Source organism: Echinops telfairi, unplaced genomic scaffold, assembly GCF_000313985.2.
Source record: "Echinops telfairi isolate 266 unplaced genomic scaffold, ASM31398v2 ScPeMD7_7469;HRSCAF=8507_1, whole genome shotgun sequence".
In the NCBI taxonomy this organism is placed as follows: Eukaryota; Metazoa; Chordata; class Mammalia; order Afrosoricida; family Tenrecidae; genus Echinops; species Echinops telfairi.
The window spans coordinates 141,527,682-141,549,389 of NW_022111373.1; the positions used below are offsets into that span (position 1 = coordinate 141,527,682).

General features: G+C 41.3%; 1 protein-coding gene across 1 annotated transcript in view; it reads left to right on the top strand.

The window, feature by feature from the left end:
- The window catches only part of CTNND2 (catenin delta 2), an 840,020-nt gene that overhangs the window by 191,792 nt on the left and 626,520 nt on the right, over positions 1-21,708 (top strand). The window contains exon 2 of the mRNA XM_045285280.1: positions 6,476-6,588. Coding sequence (XP_045141215.1) covers positions 6,476-6,588 — 113 coding nt within the window. The remainder of the gene's footprint in view (positions 1-6,475; positions 6,589-21,708) is intronic.

The following is a 21,708-nucleotide window of genomic DNA, read 5'->3' on the forward strand; positions in this document are numbered from 1 at the left end:
TTGTTTTCTCCTCCAGATTGTTCATCCAGCCTGTCCTATCCAGACCACATTTTGCTCTGTCTTGTTTTTGTTGATATCCCTTGTTCTATGACCTCTTCTGAATCTGGCCTGGGGTTCTGGAATTTCCTTTCAATGTACTGCAGCAATTATTGGATAATCTTTAGCAAAATTTTACTTGTGTGTGCTATCTGTAGTTTGCGCATTCTGTTGGGTCACCTTTCTTTGGAAGGGAGACAAATATGAATCTCTGTAAGTAAGTTGGCCAGGTAGTTACCTTCCAGTGCTTCTTCAGTGTAGGATTGTTGTTGTTAGGTGCCATCTAGTCTGTTCCAATCCAGAGTGAACCTATGCACAACAGAACTAGACACTGTATAATCTAGCACCATCCTTACAATTGTCCCTAAGCTTGCGTCTATTTTTTGCAGGGCATCAATCTATATCCTTGAGGGACTTCCACATTTTTGCCACCTCTCCTCTCTACCAAGGATGATGTCATTCTCTAGGGATTGGTCTCTCCTGACAATATGTCCAAAGGATGTAGGACAAAGTTTTGCCATCCTTGCTTCTAAGGAGCACTCTGGCCTTACTTCTTCTAAGACAGATCCATTGATCCTTTTAGCAGTCTGTACATAGTACTTTCAATATACTTTATCAGCACCACAATTCAAATGTATCAATTCTCCTTCAGTCTTCCTTATTTAATGTCCAACTTTTCACATGCATATGAGATAGTAGAAAATACGTGGCTTGGGTCAGGCACATCTTAGTCCTCAAAGTAATATCCTTGCTTTTCAATAACCCATAAAGAGGTCTTATGTAGCAGATTTACCTAATGCAATACATCCTTTGATCTCTTGACTACTGCTTCCAGGAACATTGATTGTGGATCCAAGCAAGACGAAATCATGCTATCTTCATCCTTTTCACCATTTATCATGATGTTACCTATCGGTGCTGTGGTGAGTATTTCAGTAGTCTTTACACTGAATTGCAATCCACACTGACAGCTGCAATCATCCTTCATCTTCATCAGCAAGGGCCTCAGGCCCTTCTCACTTTCAGCAAGCAAGGTTTTGTCATCTGCGAACCTCAGGTTTTAATAAGCCTTCCTCCAATCCTGATACCATATCCTTTTTCATATAATCCTGCCTGATTATTTGCTCAGCATATAGATTGAATAAGTTTCGTGAGAGGATATACCCCTGGCACACACCTTTCCTGACTTTAAACCAAGCAGTTTTTCCTTGTTCTGTTCTCACAATTGCCTCTTGATCCATGTCCAAGTTCCTTGTGAGCACAATGAAATGTTCCAGAATTCCCATCCTTCTCTAGTTTATCCACAGTTTATTATGGCCCACACATTCTAATGCCTCTGCATAGTCAATGATACACAAGTGAACCTCTTTGTGGTATTCTCTACTTTGAACCAAGAATCAGCAAGAATATCCCTTGTTGTACTACCTCTTCTGAATCTGGCCTGGATTTCTGGAATTTCCCTCTCAATGTACTGTTGCAATTATTGGATGATCTTCAGCAAAATTTGCTTGTGTGTGCTATCTGTAGTTTGAGCATTCTTTTGGGTCACCTTTCTTTGGAATGGAGATAAATATGAATCTCTGCAAGTCAGTTGGCCAGGCAACTGTCTTCTAAATTTCCTGGCACTGATGAACGAGTGCTTCCCGTGCTTTATCAGCTTGCTGAAACATCTCAATGGGTATTCCATCAATTCCAGGAGCTTTGTTTTTGGCTAATGCATTCAGTGCCACTTGAACTTCACCATTAGCTCTTGGAAAAAAGGGTACTTCTTGAATTGGTGGACTGTCGACTAGTTCTTTTTGATACAGTGACTGTGTGTATTCTTTCCATCTTCTCCTGATGCTTCCTCTGTCATTCAGTGTTTGCCCATGCTATCTTTCAAGATTGCAGCTCAAGGCTTGACTTTTTTCGTGGGGTCTTTCAGCTTCAGATATACTGTGCATGTTCTCTTTTGGCTGTCAAATTCTAATTCTAGTTTTAGGGTGGAAAGACTCACTTTTACTCTGAATTCCCAGTAGGAATGAGGAAGGGTTACAATTTCCCTTCGTACTCCACAATATTTGTAATTGTTTTTTGCAGGAATGAGGTGGTAGGGCTTCAATGTGGTTTTGGTTTCCATCTCTGTTGGCTAAAAGCATTGAGCAACTTTTAATATGTTTGTTAAGACCATTTGAAGAACCTCCTTTATGAACTGTCTACCCATGTTATTATAATATGTTAGGCTACTATTTAAAGAAAACAGAATTTTAGATGAAAGAGAGAAACTTCTTTGCTTTCCCAGGACCATGATGTTAACTCTATCATCTTCAACTAAGCATGGAGTGAAAATTCACTTAATTACTTTCTTGCCTGGTGACAAAGTCAACATTAACAAATGGATATTTAAAAATGGGAGCACATCTATTCAGTCTATTTAATAAAGAAAAAGTCAATTTAATTAAAAAGTCATCAAACAAGATAAACAAGTAACCCACCAGTAGTCTCGATTTTTTAACACTATCAAGTTGAACAACACTGAAGAGTAAGTATACAGTATTCATTCTGATGAGTTTGAATGATGGCGCTGGCAAAGTATATCGAAAGTACCATGATCTGACAAAAGAACAAACAATTCTGTCTTGGAAGAAGTACAGTCAGAATGCGCCTTAGATGTGAGGATGGCGAGACTTCGTCTCCCATAGTTTGCACATGCTATCAGGAGAGATCAGGTCATGGATAAGGACATCATGATTGGTAAGGTAGAAAAGGCAGTGGAAAAGAAGATCCTTGATGGGCTAGGTAGGTGGACGCAGTGACTACAACAATGAGGATGTGCCTGACCGGCAGTGTGTGGCTCTGTTGTACTCAGGGTCCCTGTGAGTGAGAACAGACCCAACAGCACATAACAACATACAGCAGGATGTACTTAGATGGCTTGTGGTTCCTTCAATATGGGGTTTTCAATTTGATGAATATATATATCAAAAAATCAATACAAGAACAAAAACCCACACCAAGTTTCAGTGATAAAAATGCTTTCTTTATTCTGAAAACTTTCAGGTGAAATGGTACACAGACCAAAATCAAACTAGAAAAACACTCATATTGATGTGAACAATGAGTGCCAGAGTGGAGACCCAAAGCCCACCTGTAGACAATAGGACATCACCTCACAGAAGGGCCACAGGAAGGGATGAGCCAGCCAAGGTGCAACATAGCACCAATGCAACATAGAACATTCCTCTAGTTCTTTAATGCCCCCCAACACCCCACTATCATGACCCAGTTCTACCTTACAAATCGGACTAGACAGGAGCATGTACACTGGAACAGATAAGAGTCTTGACACATGGAATCCAGGACAGATAAATTCCTCAGGAAAAGTAATGGGACTAGCAATACCAAGAGGGTCAAGGGAAGGTAGTGGGAGAAAGGGGAGAGAGGGGGAACTGATCTAAATGATCGACATATAATAACAACTCCCTGGAAGGGGGTGGGAGGGGTGAACAACAGAAATGGTGAAGGGAGACAGAGGAGGGTGTAAGATATGTATATAATAATACTTTATAGTTTATCAAGGGTTCATGAGGATGGAAGGGTGGGGGAGGGATGGCAATAAAGAGGAGCTGATATCAAGGGCTCAAGTAGAACGAAAATGTTTTGAAAATGATGATGGCAACATATGTACAAATATGCTTGATACAATTGATGTATGGATTGTTAGAAAAGCTGTAATAGCCCCCCAATAAAATTATATCTATCTATCTATCTATCTATCTATCTATCTATCTATCTATCTATCTATCTATCTATCTATCATCTATCTATATTCACTTAAAAAACAAAACAAAACACTGGGAACATCTTCCTGGTTAGGGATATGTTTTGCTGAAAAATATGTGGTCAAGCTGATTAAAAAAGAAGAAAAACAATACTGAATCACAATCCTGAATCAGTTGAAACCTTCAAAGGGACTACTTTCATGTAACATGGGACAAGATACAGACAAATATAGGAAAACACCCATATTCAAGACACTGAACATTGATCCATGAGGGGCAGGAATTCCTGACTGATAGTAAGCAAAGGAGTGAATCTTCTGATTTTCCTGATTGTCCCAGTGCATATCTTATGAGAGTCTCCCCCACGACAAGGCCCAAGTGCAGGGGAATCCCAGAGTATGTCAGAGGACACTCTGAGTTTTAAAACAAAACTTTCTAGAAGGAACTAACACAAAGAATATAAATATGTCCTAATTTTGGACAAGTTGGGAGTCTTGAATGACTCATGGAATCGCTTTCACTAAAACTAATCCTTTCACGGGGGATTTTAGACAGCTCTGTGAGCTCTCTCCATTAGTTTCTCTATCTGTTTCTAAGGTGGTACATCGAATAAAAGGATGCTTCGTGAAACTGTAAGGAGACCTGGTTGAGTAAGCTTTATACTGCTCATCACAGGGTCATTGATTCAAACTCATCAGCAGCTCTTTGGTAGAAAGAGGAGGCTGTCTGATCCTGTAAAGATTTATAGCCTTGGCAACCCTATATAAGGTCTCTACTGGTTGGCATTCACTTGTTGGCAGTGGTAGTGATACAGTGTTTACATGCAAAGCTGCTGACTTAAAGGTTGCCTAATTGAAACTTGCCACCCAGCAGCTCTTTGGGTGAAAGACTTGGAGATGGGTTTCTTTAAAGATGACTGCCTAAGAATTCTTCTGAGGCACTCTGCTCTGTCACGTGGGGTTGCTCTGAGTCAGCATGGACTTGATGGCACTCAACTACAACAGCTCTGTATCCAATAACCCCAAGATTTTCGTCTTGTATTTAGACTGCACAGACTCGATGTCCTTGTTATGCCACAGGCAATTAAGGCACAAGTAGACTTGAAGCACTTTCTTCTGAAAGTGTAAGTGGTATGTAGACCAAAGCAATATACGCACTGTCACTGAGTCCATCCTGATGCAGACCAGCCTTGAAGGATGGAGTAAAACTGCTCCTGTGGGTTTCTGAGACGTTCAGTCTGACTGGGAACCGCCAGCCTCGTCTTTCTCCTTTGGAACAGCTGGGGTCTACCAACCTCTGACCCAGCAGCTCAATGCGCAGCCCAGCACAGGGCTCCTTAACAATATATAGAATTTTATATCCGTAACCATATCATTGTCGGTGTGGGACATGGAATTCATTCCGACTTGAAAACAACAATAACAAGCTATTTGGGACATTGTAGAATTGCATTTCTTAGTCTTCACTAGACCTTTTCTTCTTCGTTGCTGCTGGGAGGGTTGAACCACTAACCTCTGAGTTAGCAGCCTAGTGCTTAACTCATCGCACAACAAAGATGCTATCTCAGGCTCCCACCTGATGGTCAGGCTCTCTTTGATTTCTTTCTGTGTGTGTGTAGTCCTGGTGGTAGTATGGATTAGGCATAAGGTCCTAAGAGCCAGAGATTCAAACCCACCAGGAAGTTGATGCTGTCTGTTCCTGGAAAGATTTACAGACTCAGAAATCCTTTACAGGTTCCTTAAGAGTTGCAGTAGACGTGACGGTAGTGTGCTTAGCTTTTGGTTTTGAACTCTGATGCTGAGGAAGAGTACGAAAGTACCATGGTCTGCCGAAAGAACAAACAAACTTGTCTTGGGAGAAGTACCGTCAGAATGCTCCTAGAGACAAGGATGGAAAGACTTTGTCTCACGTCCTATGGACCTGTCGTGAAAAGTGGAAGGCCCTCAGTGAGGGGTTGACACTGTGGCTGCAACAAGAACCTGAACCGTAGGAACCATGGTGAGGCTGGTGCAGCACTGGGCCGGGGACCGTTCGCTGGTGTCTAGGGTGGGTCTGAGGGAGAACAGACTTGGCATATAACCATTCTTTAAGTGATAATATGTATAAATGAATGCTTTCTTTATATTATACTTGTGGCACCAAGAGTTGTAGTAAATGTTGATTGATGATATCCGCTGCATGTAGCACCATCCAGTTTTCCTTCAGTCCTTACCTCAACTCGGCCAACTATGGATCTTCAATCCCTTTTCATGGAAGACAGAATTGAGACTAGATTAAATAAAATTCCATAGTATGTGGCTCACGTAGAAGCCCCGGTGGTGGAGTGGCTTCAAGGTGGGCTGCTAACCAAAAGTTCAGTGGTTCAAAACTACCAGCTGATCCAAGGTAGAAAGACAAGGCTTTCTACTACCATAAAGAGGTAGAGTCTTGGAAACTCACAGGGACAGTTGTCCTTTAATCAACTCAAGGACAGTGACTGAGTTTGGTGGGTCGCAGGACTAGAACCTAACCTGCTGGTCTGTCCAAACCCCATGCTGTTTCATTTCAGACAGTAGCGTGCATTTCTTGAGTTGGACATCTCTGCAAACATTTTCCCTTTTAATTGCTCTGTCATGTTGGTCTAAATCCGACTCTTTGTGTCGATGATAGAATTAATCATCTGTATGGCTTTCTTTCAGGAATTACAGTTTGAAAGACTGACCCGAGAGCTGGAGGCTGAACGCCAGATCGTCGCCAGCCAACTGGAGCGATGCAAGCTGGGGTCGGAGACTGGCAGCATGAGCAGCATCAGGTACCGGACACTCTGCTCTTAACTTTGTCAATGCTTGGCGTCACCTTTGAAAGGTAACCAAGGTGTTGGTCTTCCCCATCCAAGTCTGGCAGCGCGATTGGAACATTAAGTCAGATGCTGGGAAGGAATTGTTACTGACTTAATTTAAGTTGTTCAAAAAGTGTCAGAACTGGTCTGATTTGTATGGAAACTCTTTTACCCAAATGAGTGCTTTCGCAGAATGCAAATTGTGTAGGATTTTCCACAAAGGAAGGATTTGCTTTCAGTGGGCTTGCTGGGAGGCAGGAGATGCCAAACCCCTGTCTCTCAGTGGGACTCTGTCTCTTCCAAAGGATCCAGACTTGCTATTTTCTAAATTGAAAGAAAAAAATGTGCCTTTGGATATAATGTGTAGATGGTTTGTTATTACTTGTTGCTAAATTCTAAGAGCCCTTCCTACATATAAACACCTAGGCAATTGCTCACTTGTGATACAGATGAGAGGGGATTTATTCAATTACGTATTAAGATGATGAGATGGATTTTTTGAAGACATTTTTAAAATCTGTTATTGTTTTTTGGGGTGAAAGTTCGTAGTTATCATCCATTCAACAAGTTATACACATTTTGTTTTGTGACATGCAGTTGGAATCCCTTTAATGTAACAGCAAACTTTTCCCTGGTTCCTTGGGTTCTCCATTTCCATTTTTTGTTCTTTTTGGTCCATCCCACCTTGTGAGTTTCACTTTGGGGCAAGTGCTGCCCTTTTGTGTCTCATGGTTGACTGTACTGAGGATACATTTCTCCCTGGTGGCATTCTTCACGTTACAAACATGCCCTTTGGCTGAAAGGTGATCCTCCAGGAAGGATTCCATTTCAGACTTGAAAGGTGACTAAGGGCCATTGTCTTGAGGGTTCCACCAGTCTAGATGGACCGGACCAATAAATATCTTGTCATTTACTTACGTTGACATTTGTTTTACATTTTTCCGTCTGGTTTTTCAATTGTGATCCTGATGGTCAGAGTGACTAATAGTGATCACTGATCACCACTTAGGCCTTCTGGGTTCAGGGTATTTACTGTAGGCTGTGCTTCTTAGCTCATTAGTCCTTTGGGTAGTTTCTGTGAGTCTTTGATTTATCTTTTCATCTTTGCTCTGGATGGGGAGAGACCAACAGCTGCATCTTAGAGGAACACTCAGAAGTGTTTAAGATCCCATTTGGCCACTTGATAGTTAATGTTTATTGTGCCAACCTGTCCAATAATCACATGTGGGGTTAATTGAAGGGTGGAGGGATAAATGGCTCGGTGAGCCTCGCCTTTCTAGTTCTCTAGTCTTTTGCTTTGTGATGGTCGGACCAGGGTGCCGCTGCCTTAGCCAGTTCCCTGCTTCAGCTGGCAAGGGTCACTTCCTGCAAGACATCCCCAAGGAGAAGCCGCATGGACCTCCCCGGATACAGCCCTGGTGTACAGCACAGGTGCTAGAGCAGCTGTGTGGAGACCCCTGCCAGCACTGAGATGCTTACACATTCACTGACTTGGCTTTCTGCCTGCAGTCGGCGTCATTGTGTGTGTTATGTGAGATGGAGAAGGACTTTGTGAATTGGTGTTGGACATAAGGACTAATGTTGAATTTGTGGGTTTGGGCAGCATTGGGTTGGGATGTTTTCTTGATGTGCACTTACCCTTTATATAAAACTCTCTCTCATACATATGCATTTCTGTGGATTTGTTTCTCTAATGTACCCAGACTAACACAGCCACTCACCATAATGGGATGTAGATATCGACTTTGTGAACGATGTCAAGATTATTGACCTAGTTGTACCACAAGACTATGTTTCTAAGATCGCAAACCCATGACTCCGTCCTTCAAAGTGTTTGGTTATGACTGAACTTTCCAAAGTTTGTCCTGCGTATGTGCTCCTTTATCCTTGAATCTACTTGTGGAACATACAAGTACAGTCACCTCTGGACTCCCATTCCCCTTCGTGCATGTGTTCATCTTGCAGCCAGTCCCTGTATCTGCTCTTCCACACTGACTGCTGTTACTTTCTTGCAGGACTGTGTAGGCAAGAACCTTTGTTGTTTTTTGCTCTTGTTTACCTCTCAGTGTCATCCCTTGCCTTGACCATGATGTACTGCCATCGCCCTATTTTATTTTGCCTTTTCCTTCCTCCAATTTAAAATATTTGCACTCTCTAATCATTTAACCCCCACTTCTCTGATAACCCCCAAAGAAAGTGTCTTTCTGTGCGTAAACCTTCTCTTGATTTTTATAACAGTGGTCTAGTACAATGTTTGCCCTTTTGTGATTGACTTACTTCAAGCGATGCCCTTCAGGTCTGTCCATGTTTTGAAGTATTTCACATTATTGTTAATTGATATATAGTATTCCATTGTGTATATGTTCCATGGGGTTTTTACCCATTTGTCCTTTGATGTGCATTTTGGCTCTTTATATACATATTGGCTATTGTAAATACTACTGCAGTGAACATAGATATGCACATATCAGTTCTTCTTGTGTCCCTCATTTCTGTAGGATACATGTCTAGTAGTGGGATTTCGGGATAGATGATATTTCTCTTTCCAATTTCTTAAGGAAGTGATCTTCCATTTTTTCAAAAGTGGCCAAAACAATTTAAAAGTCCAACAAGCGGGGGGGGAAGAAGGGGCCAAACCTTCCAAAAAACCCCCAATAATTTTTTTCCATTTTTCCAAATGTTGCTATGATTACTAGAGTGAAATGATACCTCATTGTTGTTTTCTTTTGCATCTCTGCAATGACTAAAGATCATGAGCATTGTTTGTTTGTTTTTTGCCACCCATGTGGCCTCTTTAGTGGTGTGTCTGTTCGTTTTCTCTGCCCCCTTTTTTTATTATATTGCTCATCTTCTTACTATTATGGTGGTGCTATTTTCTATAAAGTTTAGAAAGTCATCACTTGTCAAATTTATCTTTGACAAAAATTGCTCACTGACTGTCGATTCTCTTTTGATGCTTTTGGAGAAGTCTTGATACTTGTGAGAGTTGTAGCTTTTAGGAGGTCCCAGATACCTGATTTATCCTCCACTGTTAGTAAGATTTTCATTTTAATTGAAATTCTATTTATGCTATTAAGTTAGGACCCCCAAGTTAACCTGTATTTTTTATTTGGTGGATCATGCTTTTTGGAATCAATGTCCTGACACTGAAAACTTGCTAGACCTAAGGGGAAATTGAAACCAATATATACAGGTAGATCACTAGGGAATGCTCAACCCACTGATGTTGAAAAGAGACAAGGCATTCCAAGGAGCTCTTCCAGAGCTTCCCTGGACAGATAGGATTCCTGTAGAGTTGGCACTTTAAATGGATCTCTAGACTGCTAAGCTAGGAGAAAATGTATCTGTTTGTTAAAGCCACCCACTTGTGGCATTCATGTTATAGCAGTGAGAGAGAACAAAGACAGCATCCTTCCTACCAGGCTCCCCTGCCTATAATCTTTTAACATGGCTCTTCTCGCTCTTGAATGGTGGTTTGTTTTTATATAGAAAGACTAGCACTCTGTGTTTTCAGATTATTGCTTGAGTGGTATATTGTTTTCAGCTGCAAGGTCTTATTTAAGATGTGTAGAACCGTATCTGTTCCTGCCTCTTTGTGTTTAGGCTATAAATGACTTCTCATTGGTGCACTGTATTTGTACACAAATCATAGACTTTTCCAAACATACAAATTAACCAAACCTGGGTCGAGAAGGACAAAGAAAAGAAAATTTATTCTCTTTAAGTTGTTTTATAAGGTTGTTTAATTGAATGAAGGTGGTAAATCTAAGATAGGTAGAGAAGTAATATTTCCTAGTGTATGTTTGTATTAATACATGGGGTTGTACTTATTTGAAGAGGGGTTTTATTTGTTGTTGTTTTAATGATGAACAGTACTTTAGAAGCTAAGCATGCCAGTTTTATAGCCCAAATGCATCATGGTACAGTGTTTTAAGCATTTGTTTCTATCTGTAAGGGCAGTGGTTCAAATCCCCAGCTATTCCATGGGAGAAAGATAAGGTTGTCTACTCCAATAAATTTCAGAAACCTTATACAGAGTCACCATGAGTCAGAATCGACTGGACAGTAGTGGATTTGGGTGTGTGTCCTGGGGTTCGCATCTCTTTTAGTTTTAAGTCTGCTCTCTCACTATAGGTCTACCTACCATTTAAATCACGTTCCTAATCTTTTTTTTACAATATATGTGCGCATAGTACATATTTTACATTTTTTCACTCACCCTGAACTCTAGGTAGGAATAGGTGTTAAGAACAGTATTGTCCTTGGTGTTCAATTCCCAGTCTTTGACTTGGCCAGAATCAGAAACATGTCTCAAGGCTCAATGCTTCAGTGACCATCCTGGAAGACACATTGCTGTCACTCCTGAGAAAGTAGAGTAAGTGACATGTGTGTGATACCCAGTGGTGGGCACTAGGGTAGGGTGGTCATGTTGGCTAGCGCGCACAGGGAGGTAGCTGTCATGACACAGAGAAACCCAACGGTGAGGCCATCTGGTTCCTGACCTGCGAGCAGAATGGTCTGTGATTCATGTGGGCTGGATGCGTTTCAGGTGTTGCAACTGCTCAGTGACCTGTTGGGTTCTGAGAACTTTTCTCCTTCATGGACTTGGATTGGATGTACATTTGCTGGTTTCTAGTGTCGAGAGTATTTTGAGACGGTGTGAGTGCGTTCCCGAAGCAGACTGAACAAAGTGACCCATGGAAGCATTCGGTTCTTTATAGCCAGTGTGAGTGCTTACTGGCTTTCTCAGTGTATCCAGTGTCCAGCCTTTGTGTGTCAGTTATGCCCCCTTGTTGTTGTTGTATGGCACTACTGGATCAGGCTGACTCAAAGCAACCTGACACACAACAGAACAAAACCTAGCCACGTCCTGTGCCGGTCTCTTTCCTATGTTTGGGCACATTGTCCCAGCCATGGTTTCAATACATCTTGTTGAGGAGCTTCCTTTGTGGGGATGACCATTTACTTTACCAAGCATCCTATCTTTCTGCAAGGACTGGTTCATGCTGGTAACATATCCAAAGCACATGAGGTGAAGTCTCACTACCCCTTCTTTTAAGGAAAATTCTGGGTGTACTCTTCAACAGATTTATTTGTATTTTGGCAGCCCATGATATACAAAGGGGTCCTCCCAAAAAGGGAATTGCACTGAGCAGAGCAGAGCTTTCATAGTATGCATTTTTCCTGTTAGGCTTGCATCCAGCAACTCGCTCTGAGTAAGTGTATGCAGTGGCATCACCCGGGAAGGTTCTCTCTGGTCACAGTGACTTTTTTTCATAAAAGCAGTTGTGCTCCATCCTCACTTTTTGTGATGGTCAATTTGAGAGAACAGCATGCAGCTGTGAAATTTTGTTTCCTGCTCAAAAAAAATGCCACAGAAACTGTTGTGATATTGAACACAGCTTACAAGGACAGTGCTATGGGAAAATCTCAAGTGTACAAGTGTTTTTCTCATTTCAAAAAAGGTGAAATGTTGAATGTTGACAAACTTCATTCTGGATGTCTGTCAACTTCCCTAATGGATGAAAATGTCATAGTGTATTTGGAGTTCATTCCACCAGGTCAGACTGTTAATCAACTTTCTATTTAGACATTCTGAAAAGATTGCATAACAGTGTCTGACCAAAAAAGGCCTGATTTGTGGCAGACAGGGTCTGATTTTGCTACCATGACAATGCAGTGCACCAGTTTTTGGCAAAAAAAAAACAACAAAAAACACACCACAACTGGATGCCTCTCTTGCCCCACGCACCTGAATCACCTGACCTCATTATATGTAACTTCCTTTTGTTTCCACAAATGTAGAGGGACATGAAAGGACAGCGATTTTGCTACATAGAAGAGGTGAAGAAAAAACAAAGGAGGTGCTGTCAGCCAGCTAAACAGATGAGCTTGAAAAATGTTACCAAGAATGGAATCACAGATTTGAAAAATGTATTAAGGGTAATGGAGAGTACTTTGAAGGTGAAAAGGTTGTTTTGTAAAAAAAAATACATAGCTTTTGGGGGGCACCCCCTGATGTTTAATAGTTTGCCGATACTGTACTTTGAAGACATCAGTGTTTCCTTGTTCATTTTATAGCCCTCCCTTGCACATGAGGGAGGAAATATGGTTTGGACGAGACACAACTTAATCTTGAAAATGACATCTTTGCTTTGTAATAGTTGAAAGAGATCTTTGTCAGCTGATGCACCCAGTGCAATCAGTCATTTCATCTCCTGGCGACGGTGTTCCTGGGTGTTGACTGGATCGGATCTGCCAGGTCCATGGTAGCTTCAATCCTGTCTGTGTTTAGCATGATGTTGCTCATTGGTACAGTTTTGAGTATTTTTGCTTTTTTTATCGTGAGGTATAATCAACAATAACACTTTGAGACTTTATGCTTCATCAGCAAGTCCTTCAAGCCCTCTTTAGAGTCAGCAAACAAGATTGTATCAGCAAACATTAATGTTTCAGGTTATTAATGAGTCTCCCTTTAATCCTGGTACCATATTCTTCATCCAGTCCAATTTCTCATGTTATTTTCTCTGTTTGTGAATTGATTATGATGAAAGGGTACAACCTGGACACACGTCTTTCCTTATTTTAAAGTATGCAGTTTCTCTTATTCTTCTCGAAGGACTGCCTCTCATTCTCTGTGCAGGTTCTGCATAAGCACAACAAAGAGTTCTGGAATGGCCAGTGTGAAATGCTATTCACAAATTGTTATGATCCACACAATAAGGTGCATAATTAGTAAAACACAGGCTTCACTTTCTGGTATTCTCTGCTGCCAGCCAATAACCATCTGATATCTGCAATGCTATCCATCATTCCATGTCATCTTCTGGTAATAATTTACTTTAGAGTAACTAATAGAAGACTAATCCAAGTGAGGTGGACATTAAAATGTCCAAAATGTGCAACTTTTCCTAGGTGCTATTCTGAACCCATCCCCCAACTCCACCCCGCCCCCCTGCTCCCATGAGTATATCCCTCCATGTATTTCTGGGATCTGCAAATCACTGCAAAGTCCCACAGAAATGCAGGAAACTTTGAGGAAATGTCTCACATGCCAATGGGTGCTGCTCAGTCCTAATCCAAAGGTCAGGCAAGGATGAGCCAATGTGAAAGCCAACAACATCCAAGTGTTACAGCAAGTCCTCTTGCTTCTACCAGGGCCCAGCTGGGAACTAGAGGTTTGACTTTCCAGGTGAGGCTATGTGTGTTAGAACCAGCATTTTATGTCCTACGCGAGTGGTGTCTCCAGCCACCAGAGTAAAACCGAAGATGCTTCCCAGGGAAAAATGTGTGTGGCTCTGTGCATTGGTTCTGTTCCCACCTTCTACTAGGTCTTCAAGGTACTTTCAAGGAAACAAAGGGTGTAGCCTGGTTCACTTCCTCTACTAAGGCTGGATCCTAGAGATGCCCCCAAGGAAAGAAGGCATAGGGTTTGGCCCTCACCTTCCACCAGGGCCAGGTTACAGTCCCACCCCACTCCTGGCCATCCGCTTGGTAGACAATGCCCTCTAAAACGAAACCTAACCACAGGTGTTGCAGGTTCAAATAAATGACAGCCACTCTAATGTCTTGAATCTTAGAAGAGTCTTTAGACAGCTAGCTGGGCTACTGAGAAACTAAAGACATTTCCCTTCATAGCATCCATGAATGAACGTCTCAGTCCATCTTTAAGGCTGAAAAACTCACTTATCACCTGTCTAGGGTTCAAGAAAGAGTGAATAGAAGCAGAAAGCAACATTAATGGATTTATTGTAACTTCAAGAAGAGCAAGCATGCACTACAAGGTACATTCCTTATCATAAAACATGACCAAAATGGATTATAACATTCTGGTTACCATAACCCGATGATATTGTAACACCCTGGTGATCATGACAAGATTAAGTACACCATTCAGCTGACAACATCCAAGGGAACAATATTGAAAAATACTAAGAACGAAATATTGAAGAGTAGTCAAAACTACGTAATTGTAACGCCCAGAACCTGGAACGTGGGAGTCCATCCTAAAATTAATCACCAGCAGAGACCTTCCCAGAAGGGCAGGGAGACCTGGTCGGTCACCTAGCAGTCAGCTTTCTGACATGGGAGGGAGGAACGGGCAAGTCACGTAGCAGCTAACGAAAGTGGAGTTTCCTTTGCGAGTCTGCCTCATAGGCACAGGTAGCCCAGAGCCATAATATATCATATAAGGAACCATGGCTAGAAAAAAAACCCAACCCTCAAACTCACTGCCATTGAGTCAATGCTGACTCATAGCAACGCTATAGGACATGGTATAGCTACCCTTGTGAGCTTCTGAGAAAGAGTGGATGGTAGTTTTGAAATGTTGACCTTGCAGTTAACACCCTAGCGTATAACCACTACGCCACTGAGGCTCCTATTGCTAGAGGGCTGTATTAATTAATCATAACTCACCTCTTCTGGTTGTGGCTTGAATTTCACCAGCTGCCTGTTGGTGTACTATTGCAACCACTTTTCAGTGATCGTCAGCAACATCTTACTTGCATGTACTATTAATGATAGTCCTCAATCATTTCCCCATTTTATTGTGTCACCTTTCTTTTGAACGGGCTTAATTAGCTCCTCTCATCATAAATGGCTATATGTTATCAACCTTTGTCTATATTTCAGAGATTTCTAGTTCTACATTTATGTAATATAAACCATTTATTGTTATTTTACTAGAAAATAATAAATATGCACCTTTGTTGATAGTCTCAATTGTTTGACCAGATTCAGAATTCCATTTTGAAATTCAAATTATCATTTGGGTGCTAGAGTAACTGAGTCAGCCAGCAAAAATGGTACTGTAAAATTATAGACCCAAATATATAAACACCCATTTTCAATCATTTTCTAATTACATATTACATACGCCTTCCTTATTACCAAGGAGTTCTGATCGGGCAATGATAGAGCTCTTGACTGCTAACCAAGAAAACAGTCAGCAGGTCTGACCCACCAGCCACTCCACAGAGAAATAAGTGGTGGCAGTCTACTTCTAGAAAGAAGCAGAGCCTTGGAAATTGGAAGGAGTCATTTTACTCTTTAGAGTAGAATGTTCTAGTCCAGTGGTTCGCAACCTTCCTAATGCCGCGACCCTTTAATACAGTTCCGCATGCTGTGGTGACCCCCAACCATAAAATTATTATCGTTGCTCCTTCATAACTGTACTTGTGCTACTGTTATGAATCAGGAGACCCCTGTGAAAGGATCGTTCAACCCCCAAAGGGGTTGCGACCCACAGGTTGAGAACCGCTGTTCTAGCCCTTTAGGGGCCAGGTGAGCCAAGGCTAATTCAGTGGAAATGGGTTTGGATTTGTGGATACTTCTTACCAGCTAATTATCAATGTCTTAACATGATGCACTTTGTTTATTGTAGCATAAATGCAGCCAGAGAGAGGAACCCTGCCTTTCTCTATTTTTAAAATATAGTGTAGACTCATTGAAAAAAAACCAAAACAAAATGTAAAGAGATTAGAGATTGATTGATCCAAATCAGGTGGCATGGTTTCTTTCTCACAGAGAACTACTTCGCTTCTTCTGACAGCAGCTTCCAGGAAAGTCTGCCATTTGTTGGAGCGATAGATGCAAAAGAAATAAATGTTGTAAATCTTATAAAAGGTCATTCTCCTTAATAACTAACATCCGTGAGTCCAAATGCCAGCCATCCTATAAATAGAGCTTAAAAACCTTTTTTAAATCTGCAAAGAAGCCCAGTTTATTTTAGAGAAAATGCTGAGTTTGAAGTCATTTGTTGGCAGTACGGCTTAAAGACACAACAATCACAGCAGCCATGGGTATACTATGTCTAAAGGAGATATATCTTAAAACCATGTTGACCGAACTTTCAAGAAATCTTAGAATTGTGCCCAAAGAATAAATCCCCCCTTCATGATCTTGCAGAACACAGTATTTAAATGAATAGATGGTTGCATTTGTTCTTTTTAAAGAACAAAGGGCTATGTTTGTTTAAATGGTGTATTTTAGAAGCTGGATGTGTCATATGTTTGAAATAACTACATTTTTTCATTTTTATTTTTACAAATTGCAGTTTTAATTATGTAGCTATTTTGACATACATATTCCCAAACACATTCATGTAACCAGAGATTGAAATGTCTAATGGTCTTAAGTGTCTAGAATCTAGGTTCCCAAATTAAATGGTCTACTGCCACCCCTTCTGAGGGAAAAAAAATTATCTGTTTCCCTGGCAGTTGCAAACTGTTGTCCTATAGCCCATAATTCAGGATACAGTACAGGCATATGCTTTTGCAGCCCCCTGGATGGTTCCAAAGGAGCCCTGTTGGTAGACTGGTTCCGCATTGGGTGGCTAACTGCAAGGTCAGCAGTTCAAAACCACCAGCTGCTCCACAGAAGAAAGAGGTAGCTTTCCACTCCCATAAAGAGATACTGTTTTGGAAACTCAGAAGGGCAGTTCTACCCTGTCCTGTCGAATTGCTGAGTTGGCTTTGACTTGATGAGTTTGAGTTTGGGTCTTTTGGATGGTTAAAGAGCCCCCCAGGGTGCAGTGTTGCCTATTCCGGAAAAGCCTGCTAGAGCTTTACCTTTCATAAACACACACTTGCTAGCCAGAAAAACAATTAGCTAGATTTTGAAAAATTTCTGACTGATGGGTTGTGGCAGGGTTTAAATTTTTCATAAATGTCACTTTTATTTTAAGATTACAAAGAGAGCAACTGTTAATTTCTATGCTAGCAAATAATCATTTCTCATGAGGCTAAAGTATTCCACTTCCAATAAAGTTGTACTGATTTATTTAAGCAAAACAATTAGTTTATCTAATTGCTATTCAGAATTAACCTCGCAGAAGTCATTTCCTCTGAGTCATTAAGAAGATGCCTGCTTTATTGTAAAAGCAGGGAAAAATAAAAACAGGAGAACCCGACTTAATTTGGAGGAATTTTTCTCCAATTTATTTTTTAAAAGAAAAGAAAATCAAAACAAAGCAACAAATAACAAAAACCAAAAGAAACACTGCACCCCCTTTTGCTCCTTCCAATCAAAACCTCAGAGCAGAAAGCGATGTGCTTCATTGTCTTAAATCCCTTTACAGACCCTTCATCTTGCCTTAGCACCATCTGTCACTTATCTCAATTATTTACTTCAGATGTGTAGCCACTTAGAGCTTGCCCTTTAATGAGGAAATCATTCCTTGTGGAGTTCCTATTGTGATTTGTTTCTCTCTTTTTTCCGAGTGGATTAAGAGTCCTGTTCTAGAATACCGTGGGGGCCCTCCAGCTCCATCTTTGCCTGTCCTCACCATCACACCTGCTCAGTCTTTCTGCTCCCTTCTCTTTGCTTCCAGAACAACAGGCACGTGTACAACAACAGGCACGTGAGGTTTTGAGTATCGGTTCCCGATAAATTTTGGACGGCTTACCTTAAGGTCAGTGGTTCAAACCCACCGGCCACTCTAGGAGAAAGATGAGGCTGTATGAGCCTGTAGAGATTTACAAAGTCTTCAAAACCCTGCATAAATTGGCTGGGAGCCAGAATCAACCTGATGTCAGTCGGTTTGGCTGGTCAGTCTCTGAGACTTCCTCCCTCCAGGTTTAAGAACCATGGTCACAACATACACCTGCGGCCCCCGAGGTAATTTTTTGTGGCCCACGAGGCTCTGAAATAAAATGAAAATAGAAAAAGTTGTTATGAAGAAAGTAGCACTTAGGGGAGATCCAGGCAATACCATACACACAATCCCCTCCTTAACCCTTTAGCTACAGAAGACGAGTAGACACGTGGGTGGCCCAGTGCCTTTCCTGGGGGCCTGTGGATGTGTATAAACGCGCTGACTCCGTTCCGGCAACGTTTGGAAGAGTTCTGTCTGCCACTCTCAGTGTCAGGAAATGCAAACAGATCCCAATAGCGAAAAGGTTAACAAGGGCACTCTGGGTTGTGTTGTTAGGAATCAGACCTAGCGGCAGCGCTAGTGAACATTTTTAGAGGGGAGCCATTACGATTGTGCATCACGTTTGTCAGCTGTCCAACATGTTGTGGTTTTTAGTAGTTACTTAGTTATATTTTCCGGTCACAGCATAAGAGGTAACTGAAAACTAGTAGGAGGAAAGCACTGGCAAGTTTTGGGTAAAAAAAGAATAATTTGAGTTTCAGAAATACAGTAAGTAAAATCAATGTTCAAATAAAAGCAATTATATAGTGTTTAATTATCCTATCATATTTCTGAATCCTCACTTCAAAATATGAATTTAATGAACTTTGTAATGTGCCGTGGCCCGCGTGAATCTGGCTGTTGCAGCCCATGGCTGCGTTTTCACTGAGTTCGACAGCCCTGCCTACGGGGTCCTAGGAGCCAACTGGAAGGCAGTGAGTTTGGGTTGTTTTGTTTGGTTTTAGCATCTTAATAGCGTGGTTTTTGTTTTTGTTTGTTTGTTTCTTCTTTACTCGGTCATAGATTTTTTTTGAGACACAGATTTATTTCCAGAAATTATTTCCTAATTGTATCACTGTCATTTCATGAAATTACTGATATTTATTTTGAGGAATATTCTTAATTTCTGTGAACTTTATTTTTCTTGTATATAGAATGGGAATGGTCTCTTCTATAATTAAGTAAAGATTAAATGAAAAATAAAGCTCTAATACATCGATGATTGCAATACACACCATATACATAATACACTGTATGTATGTATGTTTGTATATCCTCCCTTGTTGAATATACAGAGAATATTTTCATTGGCATCTCTCTATTAACATTTCTGTAAAAATTAGTAAGTGGTTCTTCTCACTGTGGGCTAAAAAATGAATCAGAATAGCTCCACATTTGTCCTTTTCATAAATTAGCTTAGACACCACTTACCCATTGACAAAATGAAATGGAAGCCCACCGATTCCATTTCCCTTTGGCACAAACCCAATTTAATATGTCTCTGTACCCGCTGCTGGAGCAGGAGACGGGGCTTTGGCTACTGTGCAGTCCTTCTGAGAAGAGCGGAAGTGTGTTGATAATGTGTGCCTGCCCGGAAAGGCACGGTGAGTTGCAGTGTAGAGACCAATGGCTCCTGAGATAGACACATCTGGGACCAGCAATAGATAGATACAGTGACCCAAAGACACATGCCCATTCTTCTTCCTGGTGTGTTCTTGTTTGAAGATGTTGCCAAGTTGGATCCAACTCAACTCCTGGGGACCCCATGCACAATGGAGCGAAAGGCGACCTGGTCCTGTATGGCCGCCACGGTTGGTCTCAGACAAGACTACTCTGGCTTTTCATTGGCTGATATTTGGAAGGAGAGTTCCAGGCTTTTCTTCTGAGTATGCCCTATTATGGAAGCTCTACAAACACCTGCCCGGTATATACACAAGTCTGCATTGACAGCCGGGTGGGGACGGCTCTTGAGGTACATTGGCTAGGGCTCAGGATCTCACACCTGGAAGGCAAAAACCAAATGCGTTGCTAGAGAGTTGATTCCGATTTCTTGTGACCCTGCAAAGGGTTTTGAGACTGTAAATCTGTGCAGGAGCAGACAGCCACTTCTTTCTCCCATGGAGTAGCTTTTGGGTTTGAACCAACAACTTTGTGGTTAGCAGTCCAGCGCCCAATGTAGAAGGCAGGAATGTGTAAATATCCTGAGTGGTAGAGGGTCTGTGAGTGAGAGACATGTTTGCATTTTCCATGTCCACTCTACCTTTGTTTAGAGGCAGAGGTTCAAAAGGCTTTTAGACTTTTACGCATTTACATCTGCCCAATGTTTTCCTTTCTTTATGTTGTTGTTTTGTTTAACAGCATTATGTTATTGTAGTTGTTAGTTTCCACCAATTTTCCTTCCAATCATGGCAATCCAATGATGGCATACCAAAATTTTCCTCTTTAGTCTTGTGCCTCAATGTGTTTGGATCCATGGTCATGGTACATTATCCATCCACCAAATGTTGGTAGTAAGTCACCAGATCGTTCTTTCTGATTGGTCTTCGGTCTAGAAATTCTGATGAAACCTTTCTTCCATGGATGACATTCCTGGTATTGGAAAGATCCATGGTATAACTTCTGGAATTATAGCCCCATCCAAACTCGCTGCCATACAATCAACTGATTATGATGGTGGTCACTAGGATGGTTAGAAACCAACGAGACTTCACTTGGCAGCAAAACTAGGAGCAATTAACCAATCCAAGGGGAAAAACCTGGCATTAATCAAAACTGGAATGGCCGCAGCTTTGCCAAACCCTGTATGTTCAAAGCAGTCAGGTGACCAGGCTGTGAGGTGAGCACTGCTAGGAGCTCACTGTCTTGGCACTGGTGCAGCCATGGTGTTGCCCCGGGGCAAGGCATGTGGGTTTTCTGGGCCTTAGTTTTCTCCACTGTAAAATGGGAAAAGCTGTGTGCCAAGGCTCGTGTCAGCTTCCTAAGCCCGTGTATTTCATCTGTTTTGAATGTTCTGTCAAAGCCAGCAAAGCACATCTGAACATTTTAACGTGAGGACATTCTTGAACTTGAGTATTGACTTAGTGTAATTATGTAATGACAACAGCAAGATGTTTCCAAATGGATTTTTTGAAGAAAAGCATCCAAAGTGTCTCTGTGGTTATTTAACCCTTTGTTGATGTTTTTCTTTTCCAAGATAAGATTCTCCATTTAGATCAATGCATCAGCATTATATTTCAGCCAATTCAGCTGATTTACAAAGGCAACCTGGTAACATAGTATTTCGATGCTCAGCTGCTACTGAAAAGTTGACTATTCCAACCCACTCAGCAGTACATGGGAAGACCTGTTTCCATAAAGGCTGCAGTCTAGGAAACCCTGGGGGACACTTCTACCTGTCACATTCGGTTACTAGGAGTCTAAATCTGCTCGGCTGTACACAACAACAACATTGTATTGAAAACAAACTCAGGCCATGCAGATCATTTCTACTTTGGCTAAAGACAACATGGAACAGAATTTCATTATCAAGAGATTACTGAGTGGGCATTTTAAGAAATAACAGTTCTTGTTTGTTATTTAGTCCCTCATAGGTTTTTGTAAACAATGTCACCAGCATACAGTTCACATATACATTTCAGTCGTTCAAGCACATTCTCACATTGCTAAGAGTCGTGCAA